Below are 19,849 nucleotides of genomic sequence, written 5' to 3'. Positions count from 1 at the left end.
CTAATCTAGTGACTCACATACATAGCGTTCGCGAAATTACCTCAATTTACTCGCTAGCCTCCCGGCCAAGTCACAGAGGGCACAGTGCACGACCGTGACTAACAATGCTACTGCTTAAACGTACATTATAAAACTTTTCTGCGTAGTTGGAATACGTGTCTACAGTCTTAACTCGTCCTTTAGTGTACGAATAATTTCGAGAATACCGGTTCCGCTAGCCATAAATGCCTATCTTTGGGTGTCGAAAATGTCTCGTTACAGTTTCTATGATATCTTGATTATTGTAATTTGTTGCGACCTTGCTTCTTATTATATCAAGCACGCATTTAAATACTTCCTTAAATTTTGCTCAGATGAAATCTTTACAGGACTACACATATTTTTACACTGCTTTTAATTAAAACCCATAATTTCGACTGATCCTAATTAGAAAGTTAATTTTTATATTAAAATTCAAATTCTTACAGCCGCGTGCAAACAATATGTGTACCAATAAACGCATATTGCAATCGAAAATATTGTTATAATCCAAAATAATGAGGCACATCGTTATTTACTGCTGAAAGTGCACCGACCACACGGCGGCCCAGAGTGAAACCGTAGCACAATCACATATTTTACGCTTTTGTACGAGTTTAATTGAGTAAGAAGAGACCCGAAACCGCTCCCAGCGGGGTAACTTCCAAATTTATTCACGAAAAATTCGCAAAAGACCCCCATTACTTACGTCGCAGGACGCAACATACCCGTAGCGATGCTCACTTCTGTAATATTAAGTGTGAGATACGACCTTATTCGTGTTGACCCAGATTTTAATACGCCTCGCATTGCTCTTTATGATGACTTTTTGAAAAATGTAATTTTTAATTCCGTGCAGGGACGAACCGAATTGAATGGGCAACGGATGATTCGTTTTAACTGTATCGCTTATAAATTGTTGTTTCTTATGCGATGCCGACGGAAGTCTGTCGATATTTTAAACTAAATTAATGCCGCCGTGTACTCCAAAATTGGCGCGGTCGTTTCTCCAGAAAATTGAACCTTTTTAATTTCCATTTCTTGAATATATCATATTCCCATATATCCTTATCAATCGGATCTTAACGAGTTTCTTTAATTAAAATTATGTTTTCTTTTGTTACAGTCGTTTTTCGGGCGGACGTACAACAACCTGTCATCGATATCGGAGTGCAAGAACAACGGGGAGTGTGTCATCAATAAGAAGAATAGAACGGCTTGCAAAGCCTGCAGGCTACGGAAATGTCTACTAGTGGGCATGTCGAAGTCAGGCTCAAGATACGGACGACGATCGAACTGGTTCAAGATCCACTGCCTCCTCCAAGAGCAGCAACAACAGCACATCCAGCATATGCAGACCAATAAATCTCCGCCTAACTTTAACTCGTCCATGAACCCATCATTCCTGCCGACCAACCTCCTCCCGGCGGCAGCCCTAGCAGAATATTACAAGAACTCTGAAAAGAATCACTTCACTGAAGATGTGACGCGGCAAAGTGTGTCTCCATCGGACTCAGGGGCATCATCAGCTGATCCTGAGGACGATAATAGCTCACGAAGCACTAGCGGGCTGAGCATTTTCAGACCGGCGTCTTCTCCTTGCAGCGATAAAGACGTACGGTTACAGGCGATGAGAAATCAAAGCAAAGACCGAAAACGGAAACCTACGATGCCGCCATCGCCTTTCGGGACTGTATCAGTGCCGCCAAGCTTTTCTCCAAGAAGTGTGCCATACTTACCGACTCCTCTGCAGTCCATGAGATCAGCTCCGCCTGGGCTTACGACCTGGCAGAACCGTAACGGTGGAGACTTGCTTCTCCATTCACCAGCTGTCGCCGGCGTAGCCATCGACCAGGACCAGCCTATAGACCTATCCATTAAGTCAACTGCCATGATATTTAGAAGTCCGAAGAACGATGAAGGTAGCGATTCAGAACCTGAACTGTCGATTGATTTGAGCGAAGACAACACTAAAGAAATGATGAAGAATCCTTTAGATCTCTCGCTTGTCCCCAAACGGACTGAAGAGGTGCCTATGACTGGTTGAAAATCTAGAATATTTTGTACAATTCCGTACAGCCATGGTTTCTCTTATCTGTAAATAATATTTTAGTGTTCTTGTTAATACTCCTTCACGCCATACAGTATTTAGCTGATTACATTCCTTTCTTCTTGATTACCTGATCTTATTTACCATGTACGATTAGTGTTTATTTAGTTTTTAATTCAAGTCATGGACTTATAGTTTGTAAGTAGTAAAGCAAAGTACAGAAAATGAGAGGAATGACATTGTTATTATATCTATATTTCTAACCTGGTCAAAGGTGAGAACATTGTTATTTCCATTTTGTGTTCAAGACATAGCTAACATTAAAGTGCCAAATTAAAAATTATTTCCTTCTTCTGATTCCATTTTTTTTAATACTAATTTTTATTTTCTTATATGTTTTGCTCAGTATAAAGCTATGTCAAAACACAGCCTCTACAAAAGTGCCAGTGTATGTTTTACCAATTTTAGTTAATTTAATTATAATGGGATTGAAGGCCAGTTAAAATGAAGCTCAAAATTTAATGTACAAATATAAGAGTCTTGTAAAAATTTAGTTTTGTTTTATATACTTATAATTAAGTATTTATTTCCTTAGCACGTAGGCCAGTTTGTATTGAGTCATTTTTTTAATTTTTTTCTAAGTACTTAATAAGGTTTTTAGTTTTTAATTTTAGTGTAATTTTAATTTTGATATGCTTGTGTTATTATTTTGTTATTTTTATTTTGTTGAAGATTTTTAATACATTGAAACATTCCAATGCTGATTACATTCCAGTTTTGTATTTATTCTGGTGCCTTTACTAGCTCATTCAAATGTGCCTTTTAAAGTAAGAATCACTTAATATTTTTGATGGAACATTTGTAGAAGTTAATTTAATTAAAAGCTCAATAAAATTCCTTATTAATCGTTATGGTACCATGAAGAAAACAATGAGCAATGCGTTTCCAATTAATCCACATTCTTGTAAATATGTAAGGGAATATAAAATGATAAGATGTTTTAAATACTTTGGCCAAAATAGTTAATATTAAAATGTTATTCATTTTAGTTCAAGAGACAGGCTTACAATAGATACATTTATCTGTAAGTAACAAAACACAGCTTTTTAGAAAAAAATGGTATTATTATTATTGTACTTATTTGATATATTGTTTCTTTCGACTGTACAGTGTTCATTATTTTCAAGTAGGTAAGCCTGTTTTTCATCAAGTTGACATTTTTAAACATTTTTTTGTTGTTATCAGTGTGATACGATATTTTTTTTAATCTATGTGTTTACATTTTTTTACGTTTATAAGTAAATTTTAATATATTTGACAGAAAAAAATAATAAAAAGCGAGTGCCTTTATATTTTTTGTAGTTTTATTTTTACATTAATTATTTAGCCTCAAACATTATTCGTTTTAAAATCTCTATGCCTATCTGCATTTTTATATGCATATTTTTCCGTTTCTGAAACAATCAAAGAAGAACAGCTTTTAACATTGGTTATTTTTATTCCAAAAGTTACAAATCAAAATTTTAAAAAGAAAACTCGAACTCGAAGGAAATAAAAACAAAAAATATACAAATTCCACGGAACACAACATGACAAACGGACAAACAGTGTTTACAAGCAAATAGACAAACTAAATATTCATGAACTTACTGCTCTGAGCATTTCTTGAATTTTTTATTTCCCATGATATTTTTCCATAATTATTCATGAGGTCACACTGAGCTAAAGAACCCTAACATACACATTTGAATCTAAATTTTTCTTATTGGACATAAGGTCCATTTTCCCTTGGCTCGATGTCAAGTAGTGAATATTTATCCGAGTTGTTGTGTAGCTACTGTGAACTACTGTTTCCTTTGTGATTAGTCAAATGAGATCAGTTTCTAAGAATCCCCATTGATTGCTTTGTGTGTTGGTTGAAATTGTTTACCCAACGTCAACAAGTCTGGTGTCACTTTGTTAAAGGTTGTGTCAATGAACTTCAACTCAAAATTTGGACATAAAAGAATACCAATCTACCTAGAAACATCCCTCCATTGGGAAAGAGCCTTTTTGGGGATTCTACGTAAAAATAACACTAATTAAGGCTGCCTGCTCTTTGCAGTTAAAATAACTGCAAATCATTTAATCAGAAAAATAATTTGGTGACTTAACTTCATATGATTAAATGTATATTTATAGAATCGACCCTAATTTGTAATAACGGCTTAAAATCTGATTCAACAAAACAAACTCAATGGGCACACAACAAGAAATATTTTCCAGTAAATAATTATAACACATAATGTTCACAGTAATTAACGGCCGTAAACCATAATCCATTTATCGCTAAAAAACTCAAAAATCCAGACTAACAATGTTAAATACATAACAGTACACGAAATACAACACAATAATGCCTTAACAGATTTAATTGATATTATTAACTCTTTCCGTTCTTATTGTCACACTACACGTGCCAAGCGAAAATGAACCTTATCGTTCGGAATATAACGAGAGTAATATGTAAGTAAGCTACCAAATAATTTCGACATGATTTTTGTCACTCAATTTAATTGAAGTCTGCGTGAGTAACAAATCAAATTTTTTCGCAATGTTCGCCCATTTCTCGATAAAGCCGAGTGTTTACGTGGCACGAAAGAAATGTACCTCGTTAGCGGGATAATGACAGTTTTGTGTTATTGAACTGTACCGTCGGCGACAGCGGTGATTAATTTTGATGGGATGTCGACTTGATCGTGTTTTGGATTAAATTGTTACATGACGTGTGTTTGTTGTTCGCTTTAATGATGCGTGATTAAATATTGAGATGAAATTTTTGCTGAAAGAAAAAAAAGAAATAATTAAGAGGCAACGAAGTGGATTAAATCTGAAATGTATTACATTTTTTGTATGAAATTAATATTTAGAAAGTTTAATTTGAAGCAAATTGCGTATATTTCTGAGATTGGACTGTGGCAACATTATTTAATTCGCAAATACCCAGGAACAACTCTATACCGAAAAGAACCAACACAAAAAGAGATTTTTTATAAATAAAAATAATGATCTCAATCCGTTTCCATTTCCAAACGTTCGAAAATCATACTGAAGCAAATAAAATAAAACTTAAGCTTCAATTTACGAACGTTATCCGAAAGAAATCACACAAAAATGCGCAAAACGACCACAGATAACACCCTTAAAACATTCTGAGGAAAAAAATCGCACACAAATCAACGAAGCGGTCTTACAACTGTATTCACCTGTACAAGTCAGTTGCCGATTTTAACGAGGAAACACATCGGACCAATTGAGATTGCACCACGGACTGTCTCAAAAAATCCCGTCATTATAGCCAAAGATGGTGATGATTTATTTGCACGCCAGTGTAATAGACGTCGCGAAATGAGAGCAGACAACACTTTTTTCTTTGACTGTACATTTCGAATTTAATTGTGTGGACAAGGCAATTATTTGTCGCATGTATTGTACTTGTTTATAAGTACGATATGTGTGGACCAATTAAATTAATTTGCTGATTGTAGATAGTGCGATGTGCGTTAAATTTCCTCGTTTCAATCCTAAAATATATAAGCGAAAGAAAGGGTTGCTAATTTAATTCCTGTTTACTTAAATACATATTCATAATTTAATATTTAATGAAGAAAATATTATATTTCCTACCAATAAGAAGAAATTATCGTTTATAAAATCTGATAACAAAAACAGCAACGTATAAAAATATAGAATTGAAAATGTCAAATTCGCTCTCCATGGCGGCGACTTCACAATAATATTATTTACACTTGTATCCACAATAATAACCATTTGTACACACTGTGTCAGTAAAAATTAATAAAACATTAAATATGATCAGTACTTTCGGTTTTTGAAATGACACGATTTTATTGTAATCAGTATTTTTTTTCGTATTTGATGTCGGTACATGATGAACACAATGTATTTTTGGTTTCATTAGAATCAAAACATTACTATGAAACAACTGCAAAATACTTGATGGCTACTGATAATTATTATGATGACTGTTATGAAACATAAAAAGCTTTTCAGCCCGACCGACGGATGGATCATAAAAAAATACAAGACACGTATGTTTGCTTTTATAGGAAGAAATTGAAAAGTCTTCTCAAATGTATGAACTTTAAAACACTTGTGACGTGATCAAAACGATATTATATTATTATTATTTTAAATGTCTATTTATCAATTTAATTTACTTAAATTTGCTTAGTTGTACCTACTTCTGGTAGAGGTTTCGTAAATAAGATAAAAATTGAATTTACTTATATTCCATTGAGTTTTCTAGATACTGATAGATGAAAACGTCTCATATAAATAAACCTGAAACTGTGTTATTTAAGTCTTTTTTTGTTTTGAGCTGGAGTACAAAGAAAGCCGAAACACGAGTTCTGTTATTTTACGATTTTTAAATGAAAAAATCTATTGATCCTCACACTTATCTTTTCACTAATCATAAAATTATAGAAAATCATAAAATAATTCAAACAGAAAGATACAATCATGTGTTTTTAATGTTTAACCAAAATACATTTTATTGTTTTATAATAGGTTTCATTCTCTAAAAATATATGCATATTCTAAACAAAACCATTATTTTATACGTTTTTGTATAACGCGGCGAACAATAAAGAAAATACAACATTAAGCCATTCGGATTTTGGTAAAAATATTTTATTGCAGAATCAAACTATCAAAGTTCAATCGATGCATAAAATACGAATCAGACAATTATATTGGCAGTATGCATAATTTTAGCATAAATTAACTAAATGTCATAATATTATCTACGGGGGGTGCTCAATGTTCAAGAATTGGTTTACATTTAGAGGACTATATAGGTAGTGTTAATAATATTGTTTTATAAATACAATTTAAGGAATGTTGACCGCATAAAATATAATTAAGTGCCTCCAAATGTGTTGGTAATGACATCTATATTTTAAAGGTTAAAAACTTAAAGTTGGACACTTTGATAGTTTTCGTGAGAACTTGGAAACAAATGAATTGATGTGTGACAGGATCATAGTGCAATATCTATTATTGCACAAAAATGGTAAATAATTTATAGAAATAGGCCGATGAGTAGTATAGAGATAAATAAAAAAAATGTTCAATTTTAGGTTGCGTAAAACTAAACGTATAAAGCTCTACGCTCTCTTTTATGTCCGTATATATACATAAGTAATATTTTAATAAAATAACTTATTAAGGCTGATTGACTCATAATTATTTATTTAGTAACGGTTCACTATCGTGTATTTATGAGGATACCCCGAGTATTCGGGCCCGAACGGAGTCGCTAATCAATTTCATTTCCTTCATCAATACTTTTATCCATCCAAATAGATAGTCTGAAAAAATACTACCTATTACCAACCATGTATGTCACAAAGCGATGAGTATTCAGAATAGGTACTAGGCACTTCTCTAGTGTATAGTATCAGTGTTAAATATCAAATCAATTACATAATATATTAAAATTCACGGTTACCGTACCGTGTAAATTGGACATTTTACGACAATAACTCCGATTGAAATCTGACCGACGCGATTTTACGATATTCTAATTTTAAGAAGCCACTTTTAATTTTTAAACCGTTAAGTGTGAATCGATTATAATATGTACCTTTTATTTATTTTTTATGTATCGATATTAAAGTGTATTATGAATATTGGAGTCTCAAATAATTATCTACCCCGCGGTGACACTGTTTGATGGTCGATAATTTTTTAATCGATTTATAGAATTTGTATTTTATTATACTACTTATTTTATTTCTGAACAGCTCGCGTTTTGTGACCACTGGGTGTCTCATAAAAATCTTGTTATCGATAAGATGAGTTTCTTGGGCAGTTTTATGTGTAAAATATTATATTTTTGATGGACCAGCCAGATAATTAAATGTGTGTTGTATAAGTAAAGTGATCTTTGACACGTGAAGAATGCGTGGGTAAATAATTCTAGTATACTTAACTATAACTTAAATCTATAGGTGTTCAAAAGAGAATAGTGAAAAAATATTTGTTTTATGGATTAAATTAGATTCAGACAATCTTCGCGACAGCAATTCATCACGACAGCTACTACAAAAACCAAATTTTGTATAAACTTTCATAAGGACGATTCACACTTAAATGATACAACGATTAATACGAACATATTTATCGAGTTGAAGGACTCAAGTTCGGTCCGAAAATAGTCGAGCAATCCCGATAATTAAATATGAGTATCGTCGCTATTTTAAGTCAAAAATTAAGGGTACGTCACAAAGGAAAACTACCATCTTTAACAGTAATTTGTCATCTCCTGCAAAGTTTTATAAATTAGTGCCGATGCCTTTATTGGCACTAATTATTATTAATTATTATATGTATTTCTGTAACAAAACGTATTATGTTAGAAAATTAGACAATACGCTATCAGTAACACATTCAAAGCAAAACATTTCTCTCAATTCTCATCTACAATCACGCCGACAACTTAATCGTACACACATGAGTAGTACCTAAGAATGTGTGAACAAAACTATCTTAAATGTGATCTTAGTGGCGAGGAATTTAGGGAATCCCGGGCTGCACCACAAAGTACCACGAATATATGGTATCTGCCAGTAACTGGAGATAGGCGAACAATGCCGTATCGGTCCAGCATTTTAAATAGGAAATACTTCGGCTTAGGTGTATGGGGTAAGGATATATGCCTGTACTATGAGATCTTGATGTTAAACTGTCGCCGTTATGGGTGAGACAGTGATATGGGGAATGTAGAGTGCCGTCCTGCTTTCACCACGGCAACGGTCAAGTTGAGTTTCATTACAAAAAAGATTTTCGCTGTGATTTTTAGGTGAAACTTCTCACATTGGCTTTGAAAATAAATAGTCTTAGTTCAGAATAACATACTCATCATATAAGATTTATTTATGAACAAGGCGTTTTAATAGCCATCTATTAAAATAATCTTGTGAGATCCTGCAGGTAATTACAACGAAAATATATTAATCATGAAAAAATAACTTTCATTTGAAAGTTTACAATTACAAACAATCCAATCAAAAGGTGTGGCACGCGGCTTATCAAAGGCCAAACCTCAATTTTATCTAGAAAACAAATCTTGAGTTCCTAGATATAATAAAATTGAATATAATTCTAAAATATATAATTTAACACCCACACATAGACTATATTTCCATAGCTAACTAGCCTATAAAGAGCAATCGCCCAGTGCCGATCAGATAGCGGCGAGATGCGCAAGCGCAGCTAAACACGCCTATCGCGATGCTAGCGCCACCTAGCGCCGAGTTATCGCTAAGATTTATTCGGCGCACACGCTTCGCTGTTTTGTTGCGTCTAATTTTGGTCCTGTAGGTGTAAGCTGTGTTAGATGGCTGAAATGTGTTGTTGCTATTTAGAGGCTTACGGTTTGTAAACCTTCATCATACTACGTCAAAACGCAGAGAACGGGTACAGAACCTTATTGTTGTACCAAACCGAACTGTTGAAGTCGTGATAGCTAGACCGTTGAAGTTTTCATTAGTTTTCGTCATTGATGTAAAAATCCCAGGGTTTTCTAATGAATAGGTGACTAACTAACGCAGTCACTGTCTTTATAGTACCGACAAGGGTTGCTGCGTTGACGTTAGCATTTCCAAAAATATTGTGTTTTGGACTAAAGTTGTTAATTTAGAGTTTAAAGTGAATTTCTAACGCTGTAAGTGCTATGTTGGTAGTGAAAGTAACGATTCGTGCATGATGATGATCCTATGTTTTGTGTATTTGTGTTTAGCCCAGTTTATCCAGTGGTTTAGCCCAGACTCTTACCTCAATCAACTAGTGGCGAGTGCCAGTTAACCGAAACATCGGAATAAAGGTATGTATTTAAAACTTTAACAACGTCCGAGTTAATTGTATGTGATTTTGATTTTTAATAGTATTGGATACGTTGTTTGGACTATCAAAGAAATCATAATGAATCGACAGTTCTATGTACGTATTAAATTGCAAACAAGTTACGATAAGATTAGGGTTGACTTTAGAAACGGGCTGCACGAATTACTGGGTGTTTTTGGTTTTAATAGATCGGCAATGATGCCCCGAGTTATAATATAAAGTGTTTTTGTGCGGAAATGTGTAGTTTTTGAGAAATCTTAAATTAAAGTTTTGAGGTTAATTCTCAAAAATGAAACAGAAAATTTTATAATGTATGGCAAAAACTAGTGTTTTCTCACTCTAACCGTCATATTGAAGTGTCACTCAAATGTCAAAGAGTGTAATTACATTCCAAAAGTTCATTTAGTTCATTTGCTTTTCGTTCGCGATTGTTTATGTTCCGTGTTTTCGTATTGTGATTTTTCTAAATTGTTATGATGATTATCATATAAATCGAAATTTATGTAAAATGTTGAAATGTATAAAACTAAATCTAGAACCATCATCATAGTTAACACCCCGACTCGGAGCACCCCGACATGGACAGGTTAGGTTAGAAGTGGTTGGCGGGGTCGTTGAGCGAGCGAAGCGAGCGAATAGACCCCGCCAACCACTTCGTGGTTATTTATTTTTAAACCACCCAGAAGTAGGAGCCCCGCGAAGCGGGGCTCCGTCGACCGAGCCAATAACACCGTTTTGACACTCCTAACCTCAAAACTAAATTTCAAAAAATCTCAAAAAATATACGTTTCCGCATCTTTTCCCTTTAGGGGGTATATCCTGGGCACCACCCCTCCCCCCTCCCCCCATCCCCACACTCCTATGAATGCAGCCGATTACTAAAGAATACCCTAAGATTAAATTATAGTCTAAGGTATAGTCTAATCATAATAAGAAAAATGTTATCATTAAAATATTTGAAACGTTCTTTATTATTGTTTTACGCAGAAAACGCTGCGAATCGGATAATATTATGAGAAGGTCATGGAGCTCAATAGCTTAGTTGGTTAAGGGACTGGCTAGTAAAGCCAAGAGTCGCAGGTTCGAAGCTTGTCTAAGATTTGAATTTCTTCATTGTATTATTTGTATTTATTAGTCGTTACAGGTAGTCAGAAGCTTGAAAGTCTGAAAACCAAGCTAACCAAGGGGTATGTTGCCTAGGTCACTGGGTTGAGGAGGTCAGATAGGCAGTCGCTCCTTGTAAAACACTGGTACTTAGCTGACTCCGGTTAGACTGGAAGCCGACCCCACATAGTTGGGAAAAGGCTAGGCCGATGATGATGATGTATTATTTGTATTTACTTGAGAATATTTAATCAAATGGATAGACCAAAAACCGCGAAGATATTTAAAAAACCCTTGTGTCTTAAACTGCAACGAAGCAGACTCTCTCAACCAAACGAAACATTTTAAATCTGATCTATAGGTAATAAAGCAATTACCGAAGTATTCGTAAAACAATAGAAATCGATCCAACAAGATCACTATTGCGACACCAAAATGTCAAGTTAGAAAAAAAATAAACTAACAAACACATTCCCTTCTAAACGCAAATATCAGATGGTCTAGATATGCCTGACCTTTGCATTGTCTATGGAACATCCGTAATTGTAACCATAGTCTTAAAATAATGCAGGATTGTTCGTAGCTTCTTCTATTTTGATAGTAACTATCGTGAGACTGATTCGTTATCAAATGATATAACGGTTTACTCACGCGTAGGTATTTATCGGGGTTGCCCGACTAGTTTCGGACTCGACCGTAGTCCTTAATCATAAACAGACGCGGCGGGGTCGCGACATATTGCCTATTTTATTGTACTACTGAACCAAACTTGGTGATTTTTTATGGGCAAAAATGATAGCTATTTCATTTTCAGTTAAATAAAGAATCAATAAAATTGGTTTATAAAGCCCGAAATTGAGGAAAGACAAGACGAATCGAGAACCCCTCTTTTTTGCAGTCGGTTTAAAATGTGATTAGCATGAGCAATACATACATCAATAATACAATCAAGCTAAAAAAAATATAATAGGGATGATGACTGGGTATAAAAAGAAATAATCTCATTAGTCCCTCAGTTAGATAATTGAAAAGTATGAGACACGTATTTTTTCCTTTTTCAGAAAAATTAGAATTGACAAAGATTAACTGATTTAAAATTTAGGAGAGGGGGCTTGTGACGTAGCGATAGAGTAAAATTTATACTCAATCGTAACGTCACGCGTAAGTTTCATTTACTGTAATTTGGTCAATTTATGTTTGCGGGACAAACTAAAAAAATACGTATCCATTTTTATACAAAAAACTACAAGACGGACATTGTAAAAAAAAATTGTCATCATCCCTATTATGCGAAAAATAGTCATTTGTCAAATTCTTTCATATCAATTTAGACTTTTATTATTTTATAGCTAACTGTTTAACTATGTTATAGCGGCAATGAAAATATTTGAAGTGTGAAAATACCAACTGTCCAACTTTCACAGTTTACAAGATACATTCTTGTGAACGAGCGCGACGGAGCTTTAAAAATAGGCTTCCGTTTTTCCCTTTGGGTATGGAATCTTCAAAATACAGCAATAGACACAACATTTTCGGGGCGAAATGTCTTCAATCACCAAAAAATCAATACAATCTTTTCAACATCAACAATACCTAGTTTGATCTCATCTAATTAACGTAATTAAGCTTACCGTTTCACTTATAAGCGGCAGTGTTAAAGGAAACAGTATATACACGCATCAAGCACGTTCTTTATTACTCATGACGCACAAAATAATGAATAGTATTTCCTTCACACCTAAATAAAGCCCTTTTTAACATTTTAATTAAATTAAAGCGGACGTTAAATAGATCACGGCGAAGATCGATATCGAAATGTTAAGGACAGCACTACGATTGTCGATAAGAGACGGTAATGAAATCCTTATATAGAACAAAATGTTTGCGTTTGTTGAATATGCATGGCTTTATCAGGGCTTTCGTATTACAATCTGTTTTGTGTAGCCTTTTTAAAAGGAGAGGTGAATTTGTTTAGGTTAATATTTAGAGTTAATAGGCCAGTCTGTAATTAGATAGAGTTTAGTGGACTGTGGAGTATAATAAATTGGTCTGTTGAAGAAAGGTAGAGCTCTTCTTGTTGTCAGCAAGTCGTGTGTACATTATTGAATTGAATTATATGAAAATATAATACTGTATTTCACCATACATGCAACTTATATTTAAAAAAAATATATATTCATAATATTGAACTTTACAATACAAATATATTTCTTTATTTCATCTCAAGAGAAAGCGCACACCGTCGCACGTCAACGCTTTGTTAAATGACCAAAACTTTTCACGTTTTGTTGTTCAACAATACAAATGACTATCATTAATTACCGTTAATAACACACTTATGTAAACATTAGAAATATTTTGCTTATTCCATCAATTTCTCTAAATCCCTTTATATTGATTGTGACATGAATTTTCAACGAGATTGTCCAGTTTTTGGGACAAACATTATCGATTTTTATGTTTTTCTTAGACAAAAATTGTTTTTGGAAGTGCGGGTTCTGCAAAAAATAGATGAATCAATTGATAGAATTATATAATGGTTTTTTCGTTACAGACTTTGATGATGATGATCTAAGATGATTAATTGGTAATATAAATTATTTTTATGATAGTATGTATCTAGCCTTTTTTTCATTAAGTGACTGCCCATTTAAGCATTACAAGGCTGCAGTGCATTTAATTTTCTCTTTATTGTTTCACTAATCTAGGTTATCGCAATAAGTTAGCAAATGTTGAATTGAACTTGACTTTTCAAAAATACTGTTCTATTTTTACAAAGCCTCTTATACATAAAAGTTTATCTTAAACAATAATGTATGATTCTAAAGTATGCGGAACCCCAAACTCTCTCAATATAGATGTAACACTGTGTTCTGTCATTCTGTTAAGTAGATGTGATCAATAACGTTGATTATGTACGTTATTTATGTATGAGTGTATGGTCTCATTATGCATGGATGTGTGTTTCGGTAATGTTCTAGTATTTTGTGTTACATTCCAAATTATACAGAAGATCAAATCGGTATTGATGGTGGAAGATAAGGTTAAGATTTTGGACTTCAAAGCTCGTATCTTTAAAGAAACTTGTCGTGATATTATTAAGCTGGTGATATATTGAAATTCTTTATTTTTTCCACTTTTTAATAAGTACTTTTGTCTTTAATAATAAAGTTTAGGTAGGTAAGTGTAAAAGGTTGTGGTTTTCTTTTACTTATACGGTATAAGTACACGACGATTGCAAAGCAAGGCGTCATTTTGTATGTTATAACTAAGAATACCCTACCAAAAAACTATTGTTCTAATTTATTTATTTAATAATAATTTACTCATGTGTATTTCTCAGGATTGCTTGACTTGTTTTGAAAGGTTTTTGTCTGAGCTTACGCCGCTCACGTTGCAAGTCGATTTTATTTTCTACTTGTACTACAACCATCCTAAGAAATTCATGAATACGAGACTTTAACTTCATCAAACAAGGTTTTCCTAGGTGGAAATTAGTTACTGACCCCAACTGTACAGACTTGTCATATTATTCTTTTTAGCAATTTTGTTGAAAAAACCGTTACAAATCAACTTTCGCATATAAAATATTATTTAACACATTTTTTGTACTGTACGTGAATAGTTACACCAAACCTGTTATTTATCAAAGTCCAAAGATTAATAGTTTATATCAAAGATTAGTCATCTCGAACAAGTTAAATGATAGAGCTGATGACGGTATAGTAAAAATCGGTCAAGTGCGAGTCAATCTCGCGACACCGATGATTCCGTACAAATAGGAGAGAAATAAATATGCAAGCAAAAGACATCACTAATCAACTTAATATCCGTTACAATGGCTGCTTAACTGCGATCTTCTTTTTTAAATTAATTTGTTAAGCTATCCATGAGATATAGTCAGACAGGTGACAGATGGACGGACAGCGATGCTTCAGTAAAGTCAGTAATAGGGTTCTACCTTAGATAAGGAACCCTAAAAAAAGTAAAATATCGGTATCTTTGACTGTTCATAAAATATTAACTCTCATATACCACGTTCGGTTAAATTTTTAAGTTAGATTGATACGGTTAAGTTAATGTTTGAAATTGTTGTGAATATTTCATGTTTTTTCTCAGAACATGTATTTTAAGAAGATTATTGTCGCGTTTAGTATAATGGATGTTTAATGGTGTTTTTGGGAAAGTGTTTGCTGTGATTAATCGTAAGTGTATGAAAAATTTAGCTGTATAGAATATATTTGAAATGTTTTTCCTAAGAATTCTGTGTAATATCTTATGGCACAATGTGTGCGCAGTTTAAAAATGTTAATTTTTATTATTGTTCAAGAGCAAAATATATTATTATAGTAATTTGTTAAACCATAGCGCGATAGATGGCATCGACGTCGAATTAGATCGCGCTATGGTTTCGTTACATGAGTTGACGTATATATTTTGAAGTATTTTCAAAATATGACTCTCTCACAGACCAAATAGTGTTGTTTTATTTTATATCGGTGCAGTTCTTCAGCTCGGTGCTTAACAATTATTATGTTTGTGAATTGTACTTCATTTAAATTGATTTAGATCATTTGGTTCTCATTTACGTCTGCATTACTTTTATAACCTTTTTAGAATACTTATCCAGGATAGATAGTTGGTTAACCTATAAATTCTTCTACAAATTTGGTACTAAGAAGGTTCTGCAGATCCTCTATTTTATTGTAGGTAGCGTGGATGTCTCTAGCATGACAAAGAGTACATTAAATTTTAATACTTACTAGAATTTCAAACTTTTGATTAGCTCCTGAATAAACCACTGACTCATTCTCTCCCAGCCGCAGCAAAGTTTATCATAAAGCCGAAAAGAACATTCAGAACTTCAAAAATCTGCCATATCAATCACTCATCCAATCCGTTTCCTTTTAACCCTACTGCAGCAAAAGCTATCATTTGTTAAGACGATGTTCTCACAGTTGTCTTCACAAAGTTCTATACTTCTCAGTATAATTTCTCCTTCAAAGCACCTCACTTAGTCTAGACCGAACCAATCAAACGTGTCTAAAGCTGAAGAAAAGAGCTAATTACATTATTGTCATCACTTACGTCTTCATTACCGATATTGACTGATGATGTTTCAGACATATTAGTATTATTCTTCGTCGAAACAGGAATTTAGACTTTATTTGTATTATGATAGATTTGATTTTTGTGTGGGAGTTTGGTTAAAGTAACAAGGAGGTTTTGCAGTGAGGATATAGACACATCAATTAATACTAATAACTTTAAGACAGGCGTAAGTCTTTTATTTGTTTATGAAAGTAGACGTGATTTGGAATTCGCTGTTTCTAGGGTTACGTACTCAAATGGGTAAAAGTGGAACCCTACTCCTGAGGCTCAACTGCTTGTATGTCCCTCTGTCATTAGGCTGTATCTCATGAACCGTTTTAGCTAGATAGTTGAAATTTTCACAGATTGTGTATTTCTGATACCGCTATAATAACACAGGTCTAGGCTACACAACAATTTGTATGGTCATGATCACGGTCAAATGAGAGGAGGGACCATTTTTTTGCAAAAATTGTTTCCTCATTGCACGGGGGTTCAGTGTCACGAGTCCAAATCAGACCAAACGGACTTTTAATTAACTGCTAAGTGTCGTCTACATGAAAGTAAATCAGAGTAGTTTGATCTGAATTCCAGTATTTAGTGTCCGGCTTGGACTCAATCGAGCTTTGATTTCAAACCATTCACCGCTTCAAATGGGTTGTAAAAAGATACCAAACTGGCTATAAAACGATGTCAATTTCCTATCCCTTAACTGCACTGCATTTGTATTATAACATGAACATTAAAAAACCTTGCATATTTTATAGATAACTAGCAATCACTCGCGGTTCCACCCGCCGAGCGCCTCACAGTCCTGTTTTTTTTAAGATGGTTAAAACATTTAGCACAACCCTATGCTACTTCTAATGCTTCCAGGAACATGTATGCAAAGTTTTATGATGATCGGTTAAGTATTAACGCGTGAAAGCGTAACAAACTTACATTCACATTTATATTATTAGTAGGGATAGTAGGGATGATTGATCGCATAAATCGAATGCAACCTTTCTGATACGGGAAGCTTGGTGTTCCGGGAATCTGTGAATGTGTTGATGTCGACTGGACCTCTCCTCGATTAGCCACGCAATATGCCTATTCATACGAGCGTCATTATATGAGTCACTTGGAGAAATTACACTTCAACGGGAAACGTAATCGAATTAATGAAATCGATTAATCGATTATCGGATTTCTATACATTTCTATGCTTTACTTTCATTCTTTATAAAGCTTGTATAGGTAATCGTTTTCCTTAGATTCTATTTGAACTATTGTGTTTTAATATTTCTGTATCTGAAAGGATTACTCTCCATTTTATCTGGAATGAAATATAGTAGAAGTCGTAAATATGAATAGGAAATCAAAGATTTAGATTAGTTTTCACTACCAAAGAGTTTTATGTCCTTGCTTGCTTGCTTGCTTGATGGGCTTTTTTGTTAACATTCACAACAGTTTTAAGTATTTTGAGCTATAGAAATTATTGATTGTCAAAAGAAATATATCTTACTAGCTTTTGCTCTCGGGTTCGCTCGCGTTAAGGAGTATTATTATTAATATGTATGGTTTTGCGCCAGTGTTTTTGTTTTCGTGTGTTAAAATTAGGGCCAAAAAAACTTATTTGTACATCGTGTCATATTCATTAGTTTAAACCTATCATAGGTAATGATAGGTTTAAACTAATGTATTTACATCAACTATCTTTATTTTATCCCCAGGGGGCTGAATTTATCAAAATCCTATTTAAGTGAACATCTTCATCTATAGACTCAATCTTAAGCGTCCAGATTTATTCCAAGCCTTTTTTAGAAATTGGACCGTTTCACAAATAAGACAACCGACCTATTCTGAGAGGTCATTTACTTGAATAAGTACCTTTTTTGCTTAATTTAATATATCAAATTCCCGTGTCACGATGTTAGTTACCGTACTTCTCCGAAACGGCTTAACCGATTTTTACCAAATTTTATATGCACATTCAGTAGGTCTGAGAATAGAACAAAATCTATTTTTCATACCCCTAAGTGATAAGGGTTGCTCACACTAAAAAAATGGATGAAATTGTTTGTTTTTATTTTTTTTATAATGTGGCATAAAAATACAAACAAATAGAAAAAAAAATTCGGCAAAACAACGTTTGCTGGGTCAGCTAGTTTTAATATAAATTTTTTGAATAAGAGTATTGAAATAGCGATGAAAACAATAAACAAGAAGTAAAAACACAGGTTGTTTGGAGTCAAGTCGTGCTCACTGCGCGCCCTTTGTTGATCGCCGCTTCTGTGCTACGGAGACAGGGGTTATGAACATTTTTAAATTATGATTGGAAAGACATATTTTGAAAACCATATTACTATATCCACCTAAAACATTGATATAAATAATAATAAGTGCGTAAGTATTAATTAGTCAGTTTTAGTTATAGCTTTTAATAAAATATAAAAATAATTTGGGGTTCTATTATTAAGAGTTTGGTTCATTTTTTTTTCACACACAAATGATCTAATTTACTTGTTTAATATAGATTATTGCATAATTTTTTTTTTTTCGTATTAGAGCAATATTGCTTAAGTGTATGCCAGATGCATGGTCAGCTAAAAAGGTGGATGGCTTGGACTGAATGCGGAAGGCGAAGGACCGGGTGTTGAGGCGAAACTTGAGAAGGGTCTATGTCCAGCAGTGGACTTAGATAGGCTTAATTGAAAAAGTTAGAATATTGTCCTTGTATTAATTAAAGCTACGAAATTTTCGTGGGAATACAAAAAATGTTGAGCACCTGAGTAGTTGCCTGCGCCGGCGCAGCACGCGGGCTGCCGACTTAATTTTCGCCACCGTGCGCAAGCGATATTGATGCCAGCACGCAACAACGCTTCCATTGCTAAAACATGTGTACAGTAATATATTTAATAAGATTTATTATTGTAATTAGTGATCACATGATGAAGGAACTTGTTACGTAAGGCATGCGGTTTCATTAAAAGTGGTTCTTGGATAGTTGACCAATTGTAATTATGCCGGACCTTGAGGGACACCTTGCTACTATTATATACTGATCAGCCATACACTTCATACAAACTTTTTCCTCTTCTAACCGAACTGGACTTCAACTTTAGTGTGATTCTCCTAAGTTTTCCATTTATCCTTATCCATTCCGACGGATTCTTTCTCTTTTGATCATCTAACGTCGTCCACGTCGAAATTTAAGTTACAATTTTAAAAACTTATCTACAAACCTTTTTTATTTCATTTGAAAGTTTTAGAAAACAATCAGAGGTCACTGTTATCAAGTTTTATGGGTATGTCATCCGTACTCCACTTCTAAGCCTCACCCAGTGACGTCACAGTTCTTATCTCACGTGTCATCGGCTACTGCTTGTTAGTGCTATCAGATGGTGCAGCCTCATCAATTTCGTTTCATGATTTGCAACGGAAAAATGACGCTGTCAGTACTGTCGGGGTGCAGCTGGTTTTTTTTTTTGGCTTGATGTTGCATTGACTGTACATTGTAGGGTTAATGATTAAAATAATTTGGTGGTTTCGTTTCTAGTTATATAAGAGAAGTTTTTTTGAGATAAAAATTGATATTTAGTTTTTTTTCTATTTGATGAGATAAATACAATTGATGTAAAAATATATTTTTTTAACTAGTATCTATGACTCTTGTGAGTGGAATTCCGCGAC

At 33.7% G+C, this 19,849-nt stretch overlaps 1 protein-coding gene across 1 annotated transcript in view; it reads left to right on the top strand.

Moving 5' to 3' along the window:
* Window positions 1-2,699, top strand: part of LOC113497973 (protein embryonic gonad-like) — a 54,327-nt gene extending 51,628 nt beyond the window's left edge. The window contains exon 2 of the mRNA XM_026877834.1: window positions 1,145-2,699. Coding sequence (XP_026733635.1) covers window positions 1,145-2,065 — 921 coding nt within the window. The 3' untranslated portion in view covers window positions 2,066-2,699. The remainder of the gene's footprint in view (window positions 1-1,144) is intronic.
* Window positions 2,700-19,849: the final 17,150 nt, after the last annotated feature.

Source organism: Trichoplusia ni, chromosome 1, assembly GCF_003590095.1.
Source record: "Trichoplusia ni isolate ovarian cell line Hi5 chromosome 1, tn1, whole genome shotgun sequence".
Classification (NCBI taxonomy): domain Eukaryota; kingdom Metazoa; phylum Arthropoda; class Insecta; order Lepidoptera; family Noctuidae; genus Trichoplusia; species Trichoplusia ni.
The sequence above is the reverse complement of the archived record's forward strand: the minus strand, read 5'-3'. Positions and strand labels throughout refer to the sequence as shown.